This window comes from Suncus etruscus, chromosome 7, assembly GCF_024139225.1.
Source record: "Suncus etruscus isolate mSunEtr1 chromosome 7, mSunEtr1.pri.cur, whole genome shotgun sequence".
NCBI lineage: Eukaryota > Metazoa > Chordata > Mammalia > Eulipotyphla > Soricidae > Suncus > Suncus etruscus.
In genome coordinates, this window is record NC_064854.1 from 17,095,528 (window position 1) to 17,116,973 (window position 21,446).

General features: G+C 48.4%; 1 protein-coding gene across 1 annotated transcript in view; it reads right to left on the bottom strand.

Annotated features, from left to right (window-relative positions):
• Window positions 1-21,446, bottom strand: part of SFMBT2 (Scm like with four mbt domains 2) — a 44,900-nt gene that overhangs the window by 7,350 nt on the left and 16,104 nt on the right. Inside the window, exons 5-12 of the mRNA XM_049776302.1 lie at window positions 21,202-21,290; window positions 18,935-19,181; window positions 16,525-16,622; window positions 13,679-13,780; window positions 12,053-12,200; window positions 7,978-8,060; window positions 5,052-5,178; window positions 2,384-2,497 (exon numbers count right to left, since the gene is read on the bottom strand). Of these exons, the coding sequence (XP_049632259.1) occupies window positions 2,384-2,497; window positions 5,052-5,178; window positions 7,978-8,060; window positions 12,053-12,200; window positions 13,679-13,780; window positions 16,525-16,622; window positions 18,935-19,181; window positions 21,202-21,290 (1,008 nt within the window). The remainder of the gene's footprint in view (window positions 1-2,383; window positions 2,498-5,051; window positions 5,179-7,977; window positions 8,061-12,052; window positions 12,201-13,678; window positions 13,781-16,524; window positions 16,623-18,934; window positions 19,182-21,201; window positions 21,291-21,446) is intronic.

Sequence of the window (21,446 nt, forward strand, 5' to 3'; positions counted from 1 at the left end):
GTTAATGTTTAAAACAGATTTAACAGATTCAAATTTTTGCCTAGTCCTGACCTTTTGGCATCTCCCAGTCTACTAGAAATAGGCCTGCATTTCCCTTTCCACATCAGCATCAATTCATCCCAATCAGGCATTGAAAGCCATCAGAGAGGGGCAGGTGAGATCAGAGTATATTCCTCCTCTGGCAAAATATAGGTGTGAAGAGCCCACATGAAAACACACATGCCCAAGAGAACCTCGCATCAGATCTGCCTGGACTTGGTCTTGAAGTGGTACAGATCCCAGCAAGGACAAGAGTAACCCTGGTCATCCAGGCTGGGAGCCAGTGGAAAAGAACATGTAGGTAGCTAAGGGGGACATGCCTAGTGGTACCAGGTGCTGGGCCTGGCTGTGACTTTTTGGGCTGCAGAGAAATCAGGGGTGTGGGACACTCAGTGACTGTGTCTGCCTAGGGAGGCCCCAACAGTGTCTCCATGTGTGGGACACAGTGTCTTAGGCTTCGCTTAATTCACTCAGGACAGCAGGGTGAATCAATGACTCACTCTCGCCTGCTCAGAAAAGGCTGAGAGGAGAGGGCACGCTCCAGAGGACTAGGTTTTTGGAAGCTTGAGAGCCCTGTGCAAAGAGGACACCCCTTATGATCCATCCATGTTGCCCTTGGCCTCCCCTTGCCTTAATACAGACAGGATGTGCCACCCTGCTGTCTATCACGAGTGACCATCTTGGGGCTGACCTCAGGCTATGGGGGGACGACTACGAGGCAGAATTTTCTACCAGCAATATTCAGAGCACAGACAGACAGTGCTCTAGGGCAGGACAGGGAGACCCCAAAGATAAAACCCAGGGAGAAAAGGCTAGAAATGCAGTTAGTAGGAATGAGAGCCCCAATTGTGAAGGACCCCCAATTGGAAACCATAGCTGTGATAGACCTTAGGGAGAATCATAGATGGCAGCAGTGGTCAGCTTCCAGGATTGTCAAGGGAGTCGGTCCATGCAAGAACATGCTAGCATGGGCAGGAGAGATAACATGGAAGTAGGGCATTTGCCTTGCATGCAGAATGTTGGTGGTTTGAATCCCGGCATCCCATATGGTCCCCCTGAGCCTGCCAGGAGCGATTTCTGAGTGTAGAGCAAGGGTCTCAAACTCACGGCCCCTGGGCCGTTTGCGGCCCTCCATACAACATTTTGTGGCCCGCGGCCGGCCTTCAAATATTGCAGTATTCGCGATTATTCACTTACTGAATAATCGCAATAAGAATCGCATTAGTAATAAAAACATCGCATTAAACATCCGCATACCCCGAGCAGTTCCGCATGCAAATGTTTAATGCGATTTTTTTCTTACTAATGCGATTTTTTATTGCGAATATTCGGTAAGCGAAATCCCTTATGTGGCCCTGCCTCACCCTGACTTTGCCTCCTGCAGCCCCCAGATAAATTGTTTGAGAACCCTGCTGTAGAGCAGGAATAACCCCAGAGTGCTGCAGGGTGTGACCCAAAAACAAAAACAAAAAACAAAAACAACAAAAAAGAACATGCTAGCACCATGTATGAGTTGACTCAGGATGTCTGAATTTAGAGCTTGTGAATATGTGTGTGTGTGTGTGTGTGTGTGTGAGAGAGAGAGAGTATGTGTGTGTGTGTGTTGATTTGGGGTTTGTGTGCTCAGAGTGCGTGCATGTTGGATCAGGGTGTCTGTATTCAGAGAGTGTCTGTGTGATTGTGTCGATGTGGGGTTTCTGTGCTCAGTGTCTGTGCATAAATTTATGTGTGTACTTGTATAAATGTGTATGTGTGTACTTACTTAGGGTGTCTGTGCTCAGTGTGTATTCATGGGTGTGTTTGCTCATGTGTGTTGATTTGTGTTTTCTGTGCTCGGTGTGTTCAAGCGTGTGTTCACATGTGTTCACGCATGTACATGCATATTTACCCAGGGTGTCTTACTCAGTATGCATGCGTTTGTGTATTGTATGTTGCATGTGTGTTCATGTGTTTGTATGTGTTTGTGTATGTATGCCTGTGTGCTTGTGGGTGCTGACTGGGCGCCATGTTCGCCTCTCCTCCTAGTGGAAAACTACTTGGGGAAACATGTGGGAAACTACTTGGGGAAATATGTGGGTGCCCCAGGGCCATCATAGTCCTCGTTCGCCATCTCTGCTGTATCTAAGCCTGCTGGAAGGGCCAGTACTTCCTCATAGATGATGGAACATGACCCACCTCACAGTTCCTTAAGGCTTTGCATCACAGTCTGGCACTTGCTCTGCAGTCTCAGCCCAGCAGATGCTCTCAGTCCCTTCACACCCACCTCACCTCAAAGCTGAGCATAGACAGTGGTTGGGGGTGGGGGAGGAGGTGTTGTCTAGCCCCAGTGTGGCCCCGAACTCACTCGATGTCCTGAGTGGTGCTGTCAGCGGGTAAGCATTGGCCTCACACCAGCCCACCGGGAAGATGTCCATGGATTCCACATCCACAATGAACTCAGGTGCTGGTGTCGGCAGGCCTGTAGGGAGCAACAGTAGACAGGCCGGTAGTGTTCCAGGGAGGAGTAGGGAGAAGGAAAGGGAAAGAGATGGGGAGAGAAAAAAAAAAGGAAGAGGGAGAGGAGGATGGAAAGCGAACAAAAATCAAAGTAATGTGATTCAGGGCCTGAGGTGACCACAGAAGGTAGAGAAACATCAGGGGAAAGCAAAAGTCCCACTTGAGAAGAATCTGTCATGTTCAGGGGCAGCTGGGAGCAGATGGGAGAGATGCAAGAAGCTCCCCAGCTCATCCTCAGTGTCCAGACACTGAGTCCCATCCCCAGGAAGGGTCCTTGCCCACACCCCAAAATGCAGGCATGTCAGACATACCCCAGGACACTGGACTCTTCATCCAGTGCTCAGGAACATTAGAGCTATCAGACTTTAGGAAGTCAAACACAAAATGAAAATCATCCTTTTGCATGATCTAAAAGTGGTCAATTAGCTGTGTGTTAAAATCCATGTAAGGCATGAAACTAACTCATAAATCACCACAAATTGCTTCTCCCATTTAAAGTGCCAAACAAAGGGCACCACGAGTACCACCATGACCATAAAAGTAAAATTCAACAGCTGCCAAATGACCAGAGCAAATGTGTGTGACCTTTGTGCCCAGGCCTGAGCCCAGATGCAAAGCTGAGGGCCTGTGATGCAAACAAGTCCTTAGTTCGTGATCCTCATGATCACTTAATAGGCAAATGTTCAGTGCAGCAAAAGAAAAACAAACAAACAAACAAACAGAGAAATAAAATGAAAGCAACAGCAAGGTGACTCAAGGGAATCTTCATTGGTCTGTGTTCAATTGAGTAACGAGACACACATATGTCTGAAGCAGTAATTCTAAATGAAGAACATGCACAGATGGTGGGATCAGTTTCTTCTCCATGCCCAGACAGAGAACAATCTCTTTCCTCATGTTTTCTAAATCAGCCAATCTCAGAACTATGGGAGAGAAGGACTTGGGAGGGGGAACACACCAAGAACCAGCAACCGAAAGATATGGTCCTCTGTGATAAAACCAGAGATTTATTTTCCTCTGAAGGAAAACAGAACAAGGCGGATGATTAGGGACACCATGCATTTGCTCCTCTGAAGACTCAGAGACCAGCAGGGTTTGATGAACTGAGCCACAAAAAAGAGGGCAAGAGTGATAGACTGAATAAAGTCAGGGTCCACTCCAGCACAGAGTGAGTTCTCTGAGTCCCCTGGGCACCAATGTGAGTGTGGGGCAAGGATCAGCTGCAGAGCACTTGGGAATGGAAACTGCTAAATCCGGAAAGCACTCTGGACAAGCCTGACCAATAGGCCTGAAGATTCAGTTTGAATGGGCGCTGAGCCTTTCCATTTCCTGTTCCCACACCTTCTCTGGGACTTCCCTTCTGCAGACACAGGGCAGCCTAGGAAGAGGAAGCAAACCAGCTGGAAGGATTAGAAATCACAGAGGATCAATTTAGCAAGTTTCCCAAGGGGCGCATGCAAAGTCTTTTTGCTAGTGTCTCCTCTGGGTTAATTCCAGTAAATAATCTTCTTCCCGGAAATTCCACTCAACTCTCAATTTTGGGAGCTATCTCCTGTCACTTCAACCTGTGTTTTGGCATTGTAAGCCAAAATTATGCTGGAAACGGATTTCCGGGAATTAGCAACAGAAAGGAAGTCCAGCTGCAATCCATATGCTCTGCGCCCCACATCAGGATAGGACAGATTCCATAGAAGACAATTTATAACCCTCTGAACTTCCTGTCATCAAGTTGTTCTGAGTATCGAAGAAAGGAAACACAGAGCAGGGACCACAAGTTTACCTTGTCTTGTTTGTCTATGTGATTAGCAAAATTGAGTGAGTGTTATGAAGTGGAACAAAAATTAAGAACAAAGAGTCAACAAGTAGCAATTTGAAACCAAGAGAGAGCTGGAGAAACTGGAGAGCTAATGTGTTTTCATTCTTTCTCATTGAAAACATAATTCTGGGTAAAACAAATCTTCTATTAAGACCCCCCACCACCAAAATTGATCAAGTCTTATCCTTCACTTCCGTTTATTACAAAGTACATCACTCTATAACGTGTTTGTATAACCACACATCAATGTATGCTTGTTCATTATCACTTGACAAGTAAGTCTAAACTCTGTTTATTGTCTACTTGGAACAAAAGTAGTTCCAGTTACTATTTTGAGGGGAAATCAAGCATCTCTGGAAGAAGCCAAAGGTAGTCTTCATATTAAATGCACACATGGAATGCATTTAATAACAAAGACTTCACATATCCATTTTAGGGACTCCTATTAATCTAACTGGCATTAACTTTCCTAATCGCAGATGTTAAAAGACCACAGTATTTCAAATATAATTATCCCACCAGCATCTTACTTCATGAAATTATTAGTTCAGATGGTGCCTCTGAATGAATTTATATTTGATTAGTCTCACTTAAGAGCACTGAATAATTGAAGATATTTGAATAAAAGGAGAGTGAAAGCTCTCTGGGGGAAAGTGAAAGCTCCAGGGGGGCCCCAGAACACGCCCAGCCCACCGCCTACCTTCCAGGTGAAGCCACAATAGTCTGCCCCTTACGCCCACCACGGACGCCACACACAACTCTCGAGGGTTCCTGGGGTTCACGGCTTCCAGCTTCATGTTTTTTGTGAAGCCCTGACTGAAGGAGGCCTGAGAGAGAGAGATATACAAAGAGAGGGAAAGACCTCAGGGGTCACACAAATAAAGTACAATCCATGCTGGATACATGCATAATCACACATGAACAATGTTCATATATATACTCACATACAGGCATGCACACACACACACTTATACAAATACACACAAACTTTAATTCATTCTTGTACATAAAATGCACATAATAATATATACTATATATAATTGCCCACACATGCACACTGACACATGAAAATTCAGATAAATGTATTTGACCCCTGAGACCCTCTGTATTTGTCCTCTGTGCCACTTGAGACCACCCACACTTGTCCCCTGTGCTCTGCTCTCCAGTTCCTGCAGTTCCGGGTGCTCTGTACCTGCTTGCAAGGGAACTCTCTGCACAACTTTGGGGAGGGGCTTGGCAGAAACCATGCACAGCTCCACTTCACCCTCATAGGGCCCTACCAGGTCCCAAGCCCTCGTCATTTCCCATGGAGCCTTGCTCTGGCCCTTTGAACCCGAATTACTCCTTGACACCCTATTCCAGGACACGGATCCATCCCTGACTCCCTGTTTCTATGGCCATACACATAGGGGCCAGACCGAGGCACTGGGAGCTCCAGGTGCTCCTACCCGAGCCATATATGCCACAGCCATGAGCCACAGACACTAGTGTGTGGCTATGTGAAAGCTAGTGCTGCCGGTGTCCTGGGGCTGCCACAGCAAACACACAGCATGGCTCCAGAGTGGCTCCTGCTGGTCAAGCCCAAACCATGGGCGTGCAGCGGGCAGTTCTCCTCCACTCATACCAGTTTCCTCCACCATGCATGGCTTTCCCAGTGCCCACATATGGGCACATGGCTCTGTCCTGCCCCTCTGTGCTGATTAGAACTCCAACTACCATTTTGTGATGAGGTCCTGGGCTTACGAGAGGCAAGTGTGCATATAGCCCTGTGTTTTCTCAGCTTAAGAAACGGGACCCTTGGGGCACAGAGTGGAGGCCATTTGCCTTGTACATGGCCGACTTGAGTTTGATCCCTGACATCCCATAGGCTCCCCTGTGCCTGCCAGTAGTGATTTCTGAGCATAGAGCCAGGAATAACCACTGAGCACTGCCAGATGTGGCCCAAAACAAAAACCATATTTAATCTGGGTAGCAAGACCCAAAAGCTGGGAAGGTCACCTTTGTGAGTGTAGGAGGGAGGTACTGGGGCTCCTTAACTCCACTTTGTGAAAATAATCAGTGGCAAAGAGGGAGCAGAAAATAAGCTTGAGTGCCATAGAAGCAACCACAAGGCCCAGGCAGCCAGGGGGAAGGGCAGCCTTTTCTTCCCTGCACTGAAGATAAGCAGGACCATTCAACACCAGCTCTGACCAAATCTGTATCTGTAGGCATGGTTCACACACACCTGGTCCTATGCCCACCTCCAAAATATGATGGGCCTCATGCTCTCAGCACTGAGTGTCTTTGCTGAGCCCACCTGTCCGGCTCTGGGCTTGCCCTGTCAGTGCCCATTGTGGTGGGCCAGACATACACCCCCAGTCTGAGAGTATGTTTGAGAACACAGGGGCCTGACTGATGCATGGAGAGGCCTAAGGAACAGATGTCACCCCCCATCAGACACCGGTCTGGCCCAGGAGCTCCTTACAGAAGTCACAGCTTTGAGGGTGGAGGAACTGAAACACGACATTGATAAATATTGAATACAGGCAACTTGTGTGACATCTGAGATGACACATTTATGAACATACTTATGCTCACACACACACTGTTAATGTGTCACAAAGATGCTACTGAAATACCAAAAGCTCTGTGCGAATGACAAAGTGATATCAACCCAAACAAAGCTGGAGGTTCCTGAAACCAGCTAGGAAGGAAATGATAAAGTATTTAGATTTGAGGCCGTTTTTGTTTTCCCATGGGGGTAATCTTTCCAAAGGGTGCTCGGGCCAGAGGGCTCCCAGCTACCCAGGTTAGTGACTCAGTGTGAGAGCTCAGGGACGTGGTGTTGGCCTGGCCTGGTGGTACCAGCAACCTGTGTCACCTTGATAACATCAAGGATATCTAGGCAAATTCCAAGAGGACTATGTGGAGCTGAGAATCATGTGGGGCTGGCCACATGCAAGGCTGCATTGTAACAGGGGTCCTCAAATTATGGCCCAGGGGCCACCTGCAGTCTACTGAGGGCACTTAATCCAGCCCACTGAATGTGTTGCCTCTGCTTCCTATTCTGCTTAGCAGCTGCCCATTCTGGGCCCATAGTGCACATGTGTAGATGTGGCCACACTCTTCAACTCCCCTCCTTCTCTGTCTCTTGACTCCTCTCAGTCTCAGGCAGGGGTCCTCAAACTATGGTCTGTGGGTCACTATTGTTCATAGCTTTTTTTTAAGATATATATCTATATCTACATATTTATAGATATAGATATAGATATAGATAGTCTGGCTCTCCAATGGTCTGAGGGACAGTGAACTGGTACCCTGTTTAAAAAATCGGAGGACCCCACTTTACACTGTCTCCTGGTCCCCAGCTTTAATGCTTTGAATGAAAAGTGTCAAGAGCATCTGTCAAGGCAGATGCCTACACACAGGCCATGCATGTCAGACAGTGATTAAGTCAGAGCGAAGAGCCTGAGCCCCCCCCCCCCCCCAGGATGGCTCTAGCTGGGCCCCTGAGATGAGCACTGGCTGCCAGAGCCATTGGAGCCTGGTGGGGCTGAGGCAGGACAGCACACAATCCTGTCAGCGCTGGCCACCTTGCACAGTAGGTCCAGGGTCCCTGGGCCGTGTCTCTGAAGGGCAGTGCTTACATTTCTGAAGCAGAAGGCGGGTGCTTCTTCTGTGCCACTGAGCTTGTGGTAGTGCGCCCAGTCAAAGTCTGGGCCAGGATAGCCTGTGCACAGGAAAGACACAGTGTAAGCAGGTTAAGCACAGGGCATAGGGGTATTTGTGTGAGGATACGCACAGCCCTGACACATGTGTTGAGACAAGCATCCCTGTCACACACAGCCCTGTCATGTGTAGGCACACGCAGTCTCATCACATTTGCTGACACATATAGCCCCCATCCCATATATATGCATGATCTAACAGCCCCATCCTAACAGTAGGCTCTGACCAGGAGGGAAACTATCTCACCATCCCCTAGAAAGGCACTGAGTGGCAGGTGACTTAGGAATATCACTCGGCCAAAGATGGGATCTGGGTACCAGGAGGTGACCTTGGCCTGGGCTATTCAGCCACTCGCCACAGTCTTGTCTTCTTTTTTTAAATTATCTTTATTTAAACACCGTGATTACAAATATAATTGTAGTTGTATGATTACAGTCATGTAAAGAACACCCTCCTTCACCAGGATTCCCACCACCATTTTCCCAGGTCTACCTACTCCCCACCCCACCCACACCTGTACTCGAGACAGGCTTTCTTTTTCCCTCATTCATTCACATTGTTATGATAGTTTTCAGTGTAGTGATTTCTCTAACTGCACTTATCATTCTATGTGGTGAGCTTCATGTCATTAGCTGCACCTACATGGGAGGATGGGGGGAAGTAAGGGTTGGGACTAAGGCAGTAAAATATTAGAAATGAGCTTTGTAGGGCAGTATCAAGGTCCCAATACAAGATGGATATTATGGATATATAGAATATATGCACACAATACTATCTATGTGAAAACAAAGAGAAAAAATTTCCACCGACTATTCCAATATAAACCAGTGCTAGAACAGCCTGCCCTCCTCCCAGAACACATTCCCATTAGTGTAGGGCGAGATAGGGGGAAAGCCTGTTGACCCCTATAGAGTCCACCTAGACTGGTGTCCAGGGAAAGACTGAAGTCCAGGGGAGAGAAACCCTATACCTGGTAAGAGCTGGTCTCCAGAATCAAGGACGAAATCGGAAGCCAGATGTCTGCCCGCCCTCCTCCACATGCACCTCCCCCCTGGAGTATGGAGGGAGGGGGGGAACCTGAGGACCACTAAGAGTCCACCTGAACCCACTTCTGGCTATCTGAGCTGGCACCCAAGGGGAAAAAGACAAGGATGGCTGGGGGCCTGCCAAGCCTCCCAGCACTCCCCAGGCTAGGGAGAAAGGGTCTGGTATGGGGCCTCCCCAAACCTCATACCTGGCAAGAGCTGGTCTCCAGAATCAAAGAGGAAACCGGAAGCAAGATGCCTGTCTGCCCTCCTCCCCATGCACCTCCCCCCTGGAGCACGGAGGGAGGAGGGAACCTGAGGACCACTAAGAGTCCACCTGAACTCACTTTTGTCCATCTGAGCTGGCACCCAGGGAAGGCCTGGAGTCAGGGGAAAAAGACAAGGATGGCTGGGGGCCTGCCAAGCCTCCCAGCACTCCCCAGGCTAGGGAAGTCTTGTCTTTTGGTGGGAGCATTTCACTGTGTTGGGTTCCTGAGGGTCAAGAAATTACTCTGCCCCAGAATCAGCCTGTCCTCAGGCTTCTCAACAGCCCAGCCTTCTCTTTCCCAGAAGGACCTTTATTTATTTAAAACTCGTTCCCTTGGGCCCAATAATGACGCTCTTTGAAAGGCTGTTTTGTGACAGCTCAGAAAGTAACTGTTACATTAAAAAAAAAAACTGTGGTGGTTCAGATAATAGAGACAACAGAGGTCAATTAAACTCATTTATCAACAAAGACAGAACAAGAAGTACCAAGGCCTGGGCAGAGCCAGGAATATGTTTCAGCTCTGGGGGAGAAAAGGAACTGAGGAGTAAACAGAGTAAAGGGCTCCTTAGTATAGGGCATTCTGCTTGAAGCTGAACTGCAGCCACCCACATTCTGAAAGCATCATTTGGAGCTTATCTTAAATGATGCTCTGGCCGCTGCAGGTGACTGGCCAATTGCAGATGGTACAACTTAACGGGTATCAAGCATTCCCACCAGCACCATGGCAGTCACAGTGCCCCTGGCCGGCAGTGAAATGGCTCATGAACGTTGACACAATTTTGCTCTGGGAATGTGTGTCATAAAAATAACCCGAAAACCCGCAAAAGTGTTCTCTGTAGAGATAGAAAGGCATTCTTGTTGATAGTAATGAGGGAGGGGATGCCTCTCTGCCCAGTGCCCATCTCGCTCTTGCTGTATCTCTGCCATGAATTCATATGTCCATGGAGGAAATGAAACAGAGTCAGGAAATCACACCATTAGTTGGGGGAAGAAATCATGAAGACTAATTATTTGGGTTAATAACAGAGGCGACTAAAAACAGAGCGAGCAACTAAACATACAGGAAACTGGGGTATGCGGGATTCCATGGGGCTCTGAGTCAGGACATGCCTCTTTGTGCCTCTGTCACAAATCTGCCCCCCTCCAAGTGCATCTGCTCATCCCCTGCACCCTGTTACAAGGAGCCTCCATGGAAACTGAGTAACTGCATGTCCTGTAGACACTCTCAAGGGCACACTGCCTTCTCGGCTCCACCTACAATGTCTCTGCTACCACCTTCCAACTGGGGCCAAGGCAGACAGAGCTCAGTGGGCCAAAAGCTGGGTTCTATTTCAGCACCACCAGAAGCAAGCCCTGAGGGCTAAGCACAGAGGGGTGAGACTTAAAAACAAGTAACAAAGGAAGTCAATGTTGATCCACGGCCAATAGACCTTGAGTCCATAGTTCTGCAGATCTCTTCCATCTCCTCGCTTTCCCTATCACTTTGACAGTGTCTGGGAAGCCTAGCAAACTGGGGTGACTATAACCTCGGGTCCTGGATCCCCCAGGAACAAATGCTTAAGCTGGGGCAGCCATGAAAATTCCTACCTGTCCCAGTTCTGAGCGTCCATCTCCAAATCAGGAGATGAGGTCATTTCTGACAACTGGAAATGGAGGGAAAGCAGGTTGGGAAGGATGCACCTTTTTCCACAGCCTAGGGCTCCTCTCTCCAATATCCAATGGCCATGGACAGGAAAGCCTATTTCTGAGGACCAGGCCACACTCTTAACTATCACCAGTGTTCTCCATCCCAGAAGATTACCAAATCGTGCCTCACACTTGTGGAAAACACACACAGGTATGTGGAATCTCACATGGCCACACATCTCACACACCCGACATACTGTATCCGCAAGGTTCCAGTTCCTATTGTGAGAAACTAAGCTCCCTGGGTCTAGGACCAAGGTAGTCCTAAGCCCCAGGAAAGCCACTGTAAAATATCTTTCCACTTTATAACTTCCCCATAAACAGAGGGTGTTAACCCAAAGATAAAAACCACAAAATGTACCCTGTAAAGGGCATGGCTCTCCCTTTTCAGCTGAAATGGAGGAACTATGTGGGTCCAAATGTTCCAGCAGACAAGGACCCCCCTGACACAAAGTTGAATCAGCAATAAGTTGGGACATCAACCCTAAGCATGACGTGATTTCTGTTCAAGTGGCTGAAATGCTTGCATTATTGTATTAACCAATGAAATGTTTGAGTTGTTGAAGCCTGTAAAGCTCTCTATAAACTGCTTTAAGATTTAACTCCGGGTCTTTGTCAAGACTTCCCTGGTTGGATGAGACTTGGATCTCAGCTAGCCAATAAAACTACCTCTTGCATCTTGCATTATTGGGGTTGGTCTCTGACTCTCTGTGCTGACTCGGGTGGTCAACTCGGACCCTAACACTATCAGCAAGCTCGAGTTTCCCCAAGAACATAGATCCTGTGGCACAAAGTTTGGGGCTGAAAAATGTTCTAGAGCTTTCCTTGGCCCAGGATGGACACACGACCCCAGAAGAGAGGCCATGCTTGACTTCTGTGACCATGACCCGCCTGTCTGTCCCCACTGTTCCCACCCTCTGCCACAGAACTGTCACCTGAACAGACAAGAGCCAAGCCAGTGGCAACACCCATTCCCTCCAGGCCCTCCACATGCATGATCCTGGGGATACAGACCTTTGGGGGGTGTGAGGGCAACACCGTTTTTAAGGCACCACTGGGCAGGCAGGACACCCACGGAGTCTGCATGGCACAGCGTAGAGAGGGCACTAGGCTGGGGCCGCAGGTCATCTATGGTCACTTGGAAGAAGTGATTGTTAAAGACCTGTAAGGGACAGAGAGGCTGGGCTCAGCTCTCAGGATGATGGGAGGCCTTGTCCACAGCAGCTAAGACACTTGCTCAGGATGATGTCAGCACAAATGGGAACGTCAAAGCACCCAAGGGTCCTGAGACTTGGGGCAGGTGAAATGATGTGTGTTGGTGAGCAGGTATGTGCAGGAAGATGAGAACCGGTCATTCAGAGAGATGGGCAAGAAACCAATGAAGGTTGGGGGGCCAGGGGAATAGCACAGCAGGAAGGGCATTTACCTTCACATGGCCAACTTGGGTTCGATCAGAGGCATCCCCCAGGGTCCCCTGAGCACTGTTAAGAGTGATCTCTGAGTGTAGAGCCCAGCATAAGCCCTAAGCATCACTGGTTATGGCCCCCAAACAAAACTAAACTAATAAAGACAGCCTCCCCCGTCATAAGAGACCCAATACCTTCCACCCTTTGACCTCCTGCATGCCAGTGTTGGTCTGTCCCCAGCCATGGCTTTCAGCCTCATCACCTATCTGTAGGGAGACAGGGTTGGCCCAAGCATCTCTGGGACCCTGCTAGGCTGCTCCCACCACCTTTCAGCTTACATTCAGGAACCTGACACACTGCTCTACCCACACTTGTGTTTGTGGCCTGGAAACCCTTCTTCCTTTAAGACCCTAAACACTTTTCTTCTGAGTCTTTGAGGAGATGGAGAAGAAGCCCCTGCTCCAGGCTGGCTGCCCTTGCATGGTAGGCAAGAAGGAGCCTGAGTGAGGGGTTAGGCCCAGGGCATGCTGAGTGGCAGGAAGGCACTGCCCAGACCAGAGGGCTGGACTCAGGTCCTCACAGACATGGCAGAACCCAGGGAAGGGCCATATCCCAGCAGCAGCTCAGTGCTTGCCCTTCCAAGGGCCCTGGTCCCTGCAGAGCTGGCTAGGGCGACTGTCTCTTGCCTCATTCTGGCTGCAACACAGCTGAGTTCAGTTGCAAGGGACAAAGGCCCGGATCCCTTTCCTAGGACAGCAGCAGCCACTACTCTACTGGGTTCACCACTCTGTTCTGGCACCCACCTGGTATCAGCCTGAGGCCCAGAGCCCATCCACTTCCTCCCAGTCTCACCTGAGCTCATCCAGGAGACCTTCCAGTGCCAAATCCTCTGAAGCCTCTATTTCTGGGCTGGGGATTCCCTAACAGTGTTCAGGCAATCTGGGCTCTTCCTGGTAATTCTTGGCCAACTGGGTCACAGTCCGACATTTGGGGCTGAGAACCCAGTGCTGTGGATTACATGGGACACCTGATCCTCTACAGAGGCCTCCAGGACCACACCCAGAGGTGCTCGGGGGTTCCTGCAGTGCTCATGGAACCCTGTGGTGCTGGGGAAGGAGCTGACATGGCCTTGCAGCTGCCAAAAGGCATCAAGAGGTGCATTAGCCATGGCTCCCATACAGTCTATCAGCCCCCATGGCCTCTTCTATCTGTGACCTGGGCCCCAGGCACTCACCTTGGTCACGGACGCAGGGCAGATCTGAGAGGGCTCCCTCCAGTTCACTGCCTCGAGCTTCATCCCAACTGTGAAGAAATGGCTCCGCAGGTCAGCATGGTCCTACGGGGATATGGGCACATGAGAGGAAGATCCAATCAAGCCTCACGCTTGAGAGGTTCAGGGTCACTTGGGTCTTGGAAAGTGGCTGGAAATAACAAAACATCCCTGTACACACATGTGTACACACAAATGCAAACAAGTACACTCACACACACGCACCCACACACTGGTACACACACACACACACACACACACACACACGCGCGCGCACACTCATGCACATATGGAAACACATCCGTACGCATACATTTCAAATCACTCTTGACTGCAGGTTCCTCAGATCTCATAGCCCTCTTGCAGGCAGAGGGAGAGGATGTCACCTTTATCACCTGAGCACACCCTCAGAGACCACAGGCCACCAAGGCCACCAGGACCAAGTGGCTGGGACAAAAAAAAATGGGGCATCCAGCTACTGCACCCACTTTCTGGACACTAGGTGCCTGTGTTCTCAACAGTCAGGAGATTTCCGGAACATATTCGGGACCCGACAGGTTTAAGAGGTAACCGACTTCCAGCTCTATCAGGGCTCAGGCACCCAGGGAGGTTGCGGCCCAGCTCTCCCTGCATTCTCAAGACAGCCAGCATCAGGGCATAGTGTGGAGCCACAGGGCTTAGGATAGGGCGCATCCTGCCAAGTGGAAGGCACCACGGGCTCGGTGGGCATGAAGGCAATGTGTTTGCCACCACACCCTGTTTTTGGTGTCTTCAAAGATGTCACTCGGTGAGAAGCACAAGTTCCCGGGCATCAGGTCAGCTACTGTGCACCTGAAATCAGAGCCGGATAGTTTGTGAATCCAGCACTGCCGCTGTGTAGCTCACCTGGGGGATGTGTGCAGGCTGCAGAGTCTTCTAGAGCACCAAGGCTCAAACACACAGTGTCCAAGGGCCTTGTGGGGGCTCAGCATGATGGGCCCCACACACATGTGTACTGAGAAGGACCAGGGCCAGGATGAGACAGGGCAGAGGTACAGTGTCTGAGTGACATGCGAGCTCAGGCCCTGGCTTGGGTGTGCTCTGCCCAAGAGCTGGACACTTCCCCTGCAGGAAAGGAACCACCACAGGAAAATGCCCATGATTATGCTCCCGGCAAGCTGCTCTGAGAGCTGCACATTTTTGGCCCCAATGGGTGACCCCCGCATGGGACATTGGCCCGAAAGAATCATAGCAGGTACAAACGAGTCCAGCACACCTGAGCCCAAGGGCCTAGAATAAAAGAGGGTGCAAAAATTCCTGGACCCTCTTTTGGCCTCACTTTTTCCAAGCTCAGGGGAGACAGTAAGGGGGGGAGAAACAGGAGAGAGAGAGAGAGAGAGAGAGAGAGAGAGAGAGAAGAGAGGAAAGAGAGGAAAAAGAAAGAGAGAGAAAGGAAAAGAAATAAAGGAAGGAGAGATAGAGAGAGGCCAGGTGTGGACAATCCATCCAACTTCACTGCTTCACTAGCAAACCTGTCACCGGGAGCCCCAGCTCCCTCTCACACACATCCCAGACAGAATTTCCCGTCCCCCAAAGAAGAGCCATGGCCCTGACCACTCACTTACTCAGCCCTCACCTGGCTGTGAAGATGCATCAAAGCCAGTACAGAACCCAGAGAACTTTCCAACCCCTCAGTGATGGCGCTTGCCACCCCTCAGTACCTCTCCAAGTGCCCATGCAGGAATGTCCTATGAGCCTGACTGATTCACATACAGGAAACTGACCCTGTGGAACCCCAGCCTGTGTCTTGTGGGTTTGTTCACAAGTGGATTGAGAGACAGAGGCACAGTGTGAGAGGGTTGCACTGGCCTGCCTTAGAAGGCACAATGCTCTGGGAGGGGGCCAGGACCCAGAAGAGGGGGGTGGGGTCCATGTGGCAACAGGCCACATCACTCCCAGTCTCTTCTGAGAGGATCGAGCTCAGCTCGATTCCAATCAGATTTCTGCAGCACCCGGAGCAAGCATCTATTTGGGACCCAAGAGAAGATGGTTTGTTGAGTCCTGAAACTGAGACAGAGGAGAGGGAGACACACTGAGGAGACACCTCTAAGACCATAGAACCCTTGTCTAGCCCAGACTCATTTGAGGGGAAGGGGAAAAGTCAGGGTGAGAATGAACAGAGTTTTTGGGGTTTCCAGGGGCATCCATGGTGCTGGTACCAGATTCCTAGTCACGTTGCTGAGGTAAAGAGCAAAACTGAGCCATACATGGCCCTTCAGAGCTGAGTCTGTCCCAGCAGGCCCTGAGCTGGCTTGGAAAAGACACAGCAAGACCATTTGTGCTGCCTTTATTCTTTCCTTTTTTCCCCTTTTTATTTAAACACTGTGGTTACAAAACTGATCATGATTGAGTTTCAGTCATACAGTGTCCAACAAACACCCTTCACCAGGGACATTTCCTACCATCAATGTCCCCAGTTTCCTTCCTGCCCCCCTACTTGCCTCTAGGGCAGACATTTTTTTCTTACCCCTCTCTCTGTCTCTTTCTTCCTTTTTTCTCCTTTAGACACTGGTTTGTAATATTTTTACTGACATAGTATCATAACTATCACTTTACCTTCTTTTAGCACCCCGTTCTGGTCCAGAGTGATCGTCCCCAAATCTCACTGTCACAGTGGTCCCTCCTCTGTCTAACTGAATTGCTTCACTTGTTGTGAAAAGCCTTCTGCCCTAGACTGCTAGGCTGGTCCTCTCGGCCCTCATTTCTATTGTCTCTGGATATTATTATCATACTGTCTTTTTCTTGTAGAGAATAGGTCCCAGGCCCCTTACCTTGAAAACTTCCATGGGAAGAGGAAAGTTGGCAGCGTCAACAAGGGCTTTTTCCAGAGCACATTTCCACTCAGAGGCCATCTTCAAAGGATAGATCTCTACGGCGACAGCAAATGCAGCGAGGTGGGTTGGGGTGTGCCTTCCTGATGTACGCGCCCACCGAACGCCCAGCTAGGGAACTTCTGGTGCTCCAATTCCGGGAGCTAGCACCATAACCTTTATTACCCCACATTCCACAGCACCCCCACTTTTAAGCAGACAAAACTTTTAAACACCCTCGATTAATGTCAGACCAAAAAACAGAGTCCCTGGGAGTTGGGAAATGATACAAGCAAACTCTCATTTGCCAAGCCAACTGGTAATATTAGGTTGCTAAGACCCCCAAGACATGCTAAGATACATTTTGTGTTATGCTCCATCATCCTGTTCCCAGGTGGAGGCGGGTGTGTATGTGTGAGGAATGAAGTCACACTGTCCCATAATGGCTTACCCTCCTAAGTGTCTTTGTCTTATTTCCATTGGGATCTCCTGGACAGGACTCAAGAAGCCCAAGGGTTATCCTTGGCAGTATTAAGGCCCCAGGACCACCCTAGGGTGCTAAGGGGCCCCAGACAGAGCCAGAAATCAGGCACTTTCTATGCCACACTTGTACTCCAGTCTGAGAACTTCCTCCCTAGTCTCTCTCAAGCATCCTGACTTCATGTGAGTCCAAGATTCCTCCCCTTTGAGGGACACGCTGGTGCATGGCGAGGAGCACTCAGGGCAGAGCTCAGGGTGGCAGGTCTGAAGGCAGCATGTGCCCTTACAAGTTGGGGGGACTTGATGTGAGGAGCTTAAGCATCTCAGTTTGTTTTGCTGTCGAAGGAAATGTTCACACCCAACAGAATGTACTTTTTTATGGACTCAAACTAAATCCAGAGCAAATCTAAAATCACCTGGAACTAATCAATCACTGGAGAAGGGTTAATGCATAAACACTGAGATTTCTGCCCTATTAGGTATGTCAGAAAATACAATTTATGGCTGGACCCAAGTAAGTCTATGGAAAGTCATTTGGTAAAGCATTGAAGCTCATCTCTGATATGCCAGGAGAAAAGAATATGGTGAGAAAAGAACTCACCTTGCTATTTCCAGGTCAGATTACTCAATGATAAGCTTTTGCTTATAAATTGATTGATAAAGGTGGTGGGAAGGAGGACAACAGATGGATGGGTGGAGAGATGGATGGATAGATGGATGGACAGACAGATGAACATATAGGTGGATTGCTAAATAAATGAATGGAGGATGGAGGTGGATGATGGACAGACAAGTTGATGGGTGGACAGATGGGTGGGTGGACAAGTGGATAAATGTCAATGGTAGATGTATGTATGTATGTATGGAAGGACCGATGGATGGATAGACAATGGATGAGATAGATGGGTGGGTGAATGGGTATATGGGTGAAAAAGATGAATGAACAGTTAGGTAAATAAATGCAAATAGGTATATAGAGAAATGAGCAAATACACGTTTTTGTACCTATTTCAATACTATCAAAATCTCTAAATAAGAAGATAATTAAGTCCTATTCTATTATGTTTTGTTTTTAATTTGTTTGTTTGGCGACCACATCTGGAAGCACTCAGGGTTACTCTATCTCTGCATTCAGAAATTACTCCTGGCAGGGGGGGACCATATGAGATGATTGGGATCAAACCCAGGTCGGCTGCGTGCAAGGTAAACACCCTACCCATTGTGCTATTGCTCTGGCTCCACTATTACATGTTTTATTTCTGAATCAGTAATTCCAAGCAAACTTTCTGTAAGCCCCTAGCCAGGGGTCTCAAACTCGCGGTGGGCCGCAAATGGCCCTCCCTACAACATTTTGTGGCCCTGCCCTAGAGGAATCTTTTTTTGTTTTGTTTTGTTTTAGTTGTTTGGGTCACACCCCACAATGTTCAAGGCTTACTACTGACTTTGCACTCAAGGATCACCCCGACTTTGCCTCCTGCGGCCCCTAGGTAAATTGAGTTTGAGACTTATGCCTGACCCTTTCTCCTTTTAGGACACTAATTTTTTTGTTGTTGTTGTTGTTTTGGGCCACATCCAGCAATGCTCAGGAGTTACTCCTGGCTCTGTGCATTCAGGAATCTCTCCTGACGGTGCTCAGGGGACAATATGGAATACCAGGGCAGCTGTGTGCAACACGAGTGCCTTACCTGCTGTACTGTTTGCTCCAGTCCCCTTTGAGAACACTATACATTATGGTCGAGTTTTATTGTCTCTACAGAGAATTCTTGAGTTGAAAAAACAAGAGCCTTCTTCACACACACACAGAGATGTAGGAAGCACCACAGAGCTAAGGAAGTGTCCAGAAACACATTCCAGAAGACTGCATGGACAGCATGGAAGGTCTTGCCCTTACCTGAAGGTGGGTCCATTCTGTATTTATTCTCTTGACACCAACCAACTGGTCGAAGTCTGTAATCCAAGTAAAACAACCACTGGTCATAGGATTCAGTCTCCTCCAATCCCACAAAGCGAAGGCGTAATCTTCCTCCAACATTTTCAATGACACTAACTATCCAGTACTGAAAGGGGCTCTGAGTATCCTGGAGTTCTATTAAGGAACCAACTGTAATGAGGTCTATCGAGGCTTTCCCTCGTAGAGGCTGTTTAAACAGAAGCAAAACTCCTTATTTTAAACTTTACTCACAGGTCCCCATGGACACATGATGATAGCAGATGATAATATTTTTTCACACCATTCTCCAAGCTTTTGGCAAACAGTCTGGCGCCTCCCTCCTCCCCCACATATGTTCAATCTTTTGACTCCGGCTCCGACAGGAAAGGTCGCAAGCCACAGAAGTTTGTGCTCGGTTCACACCAGACAGCACCTTCCCAGAGAAAACTGCATTGATCCCAAGGCTCAGAAGAAGAAACACACCCAAATTTGCCTCCAATTAAAGAACACGGTAGCAGATGAGCTACAGTGCCAATACGAATAGATCCCGCTTGGGGCTCTGTGTGCAGAGTTTAATAAATATTCATTCACGCTCCAGTGACAGCCACGGTAATAACCAAACCCTCTCACACTGTGGCTATGTGATAGAAACATGAGCAGAGAAAAGCATGACTCATCACATCAAAGAGAGGCTCAATTTGACTTAGTCGAAATCTTTTTGGCACTCTGGGGAGTGTATGTTTGGAAAATGCATGAATTTACAGCCCCGAGCCAGCCTCCTTCTGAGCACAGGTGAGCATCTGAGATGCATGTTTGTTTAGCTCGGTGGACCAGTTTAAAAAAAAAAAAGTAACGCACAAATAATTTATCCGAGTAAGATAAGCCATCCTTTAGAAGGGGTGAAAAATCATCATCATCCTCATTTGTTAACAAAATTATGAAATGAGTAACTATTCAGAGAAACAATTAGGTGAAACAGAATGATCACAAATGGGTAACTATAGTTTAAATGGGGTATCCCAGGGGAAGGGAAAAAATTAAGTATGGTATCCGAAGGGACCAATATAAATGACTAAAGAGAGATGAGGGAGACATCATGGGGAAGGCAATGAGAAGAATGACATCCTCACTCTGTCTTCTCCCCTTCTCCACCGTGACACTATGGCCAGGTAGTATTCTGGTCAGTATTTCTCTCTGTGGCTTTCTCTTCCTGGCCTCTTAGAGAGCTAATACCCAAGTGCTTTATCATAAAATTATTTTCAAGATAATTTATGAAAAAATTATAAAATTTATAAAAGATAAACCATAAAAACTATTAAAAATATAATGAAACCGGGGCCAGAGTGGTGGCACAGCGGTAGGGTGTTTGCCTTGAGCACGGCTGACCTAGGACAGACCATGGTTCAATCCCCTGGTGTCCCATATGGTCCCCAAGCCAGGAGTGCATAGCCAGGAGTAACCCCTGAGCATCAGCAGGTGTGGGCCCCCCAAAAGTTTTTTTTTAAATATATAATGAAACCATCTAGATTTCAACTCTTTTTTTTTAATTCAGCACCTTAAATTCCCTTGAAATGGTGGTATATCCTCTCAACTTCCTGAGTCATCCAGTGACTCCAAACACACATGTTTGATCATGGAGTCACACAAATGGCACAGAATAGTTAACAAGCCATTTTCAAGAGGCCACATGTTCCACAAACTTTTTTTTTATTTGTTTGTTTGTTCTGAGGGTGACACCTGACAGCACTCAGGGAAAGCTCAGGGGACTCTATGAGATGATGAGATTCAAACCTGGGTTGGCCACACGCAAGATAAATGCTCTCCCTACTATGCTATTGCTCTTGCCCCCTACAGACATTCTGAGTGGATGAGACCTGCCACAGTAGCCGGTCAGTCTTCTTTATCAATGCACAACAAAGACAAAGATGTCCATGCACTGGCACCCATGGGAGCACTTTCTGAGGCATTTCCAAACTATTAGTCTTGAATATGCTCAGACTGAAGCAAACTTTTCTGCTCAGGGACAACACACTATAAGTAACATTTTGGGGGGCCATCAGGATGTTTGTAAGGGAAGAGAAAGCAGCCAGGTAGGGTCCTGGGGCCCAGATGCTGGTGTGACAGTGGGGACTGGCTGAAGGATATATGCAGAGGTGCTGGGAGGGGGCTGGGTTTCGAGTGCCAATGGCCCAGACACAGAATAGCTGTAAAAGAGAAAAAATACATACGCCTTCTAGGAGGCTGGCAGGTGCTGTCCGAGAGCCAGTCAAGTCCTGGATGAGGAACTCTGTCCAGTCTGTGTACTTCTCTTTGATTGCTGGCAAAACAAAAGAGAGAGAGAGACACACAGAGAGAGACAGAGAGAGAGAGAGACAGACAGACAGACAGGCAGGCAGGCAGGCAGACAGAGAGACAGAGACAGAGAGACAGAGAGAGATTCTTAGCATAGAACAGAGCCTCCAGGATGGGATTT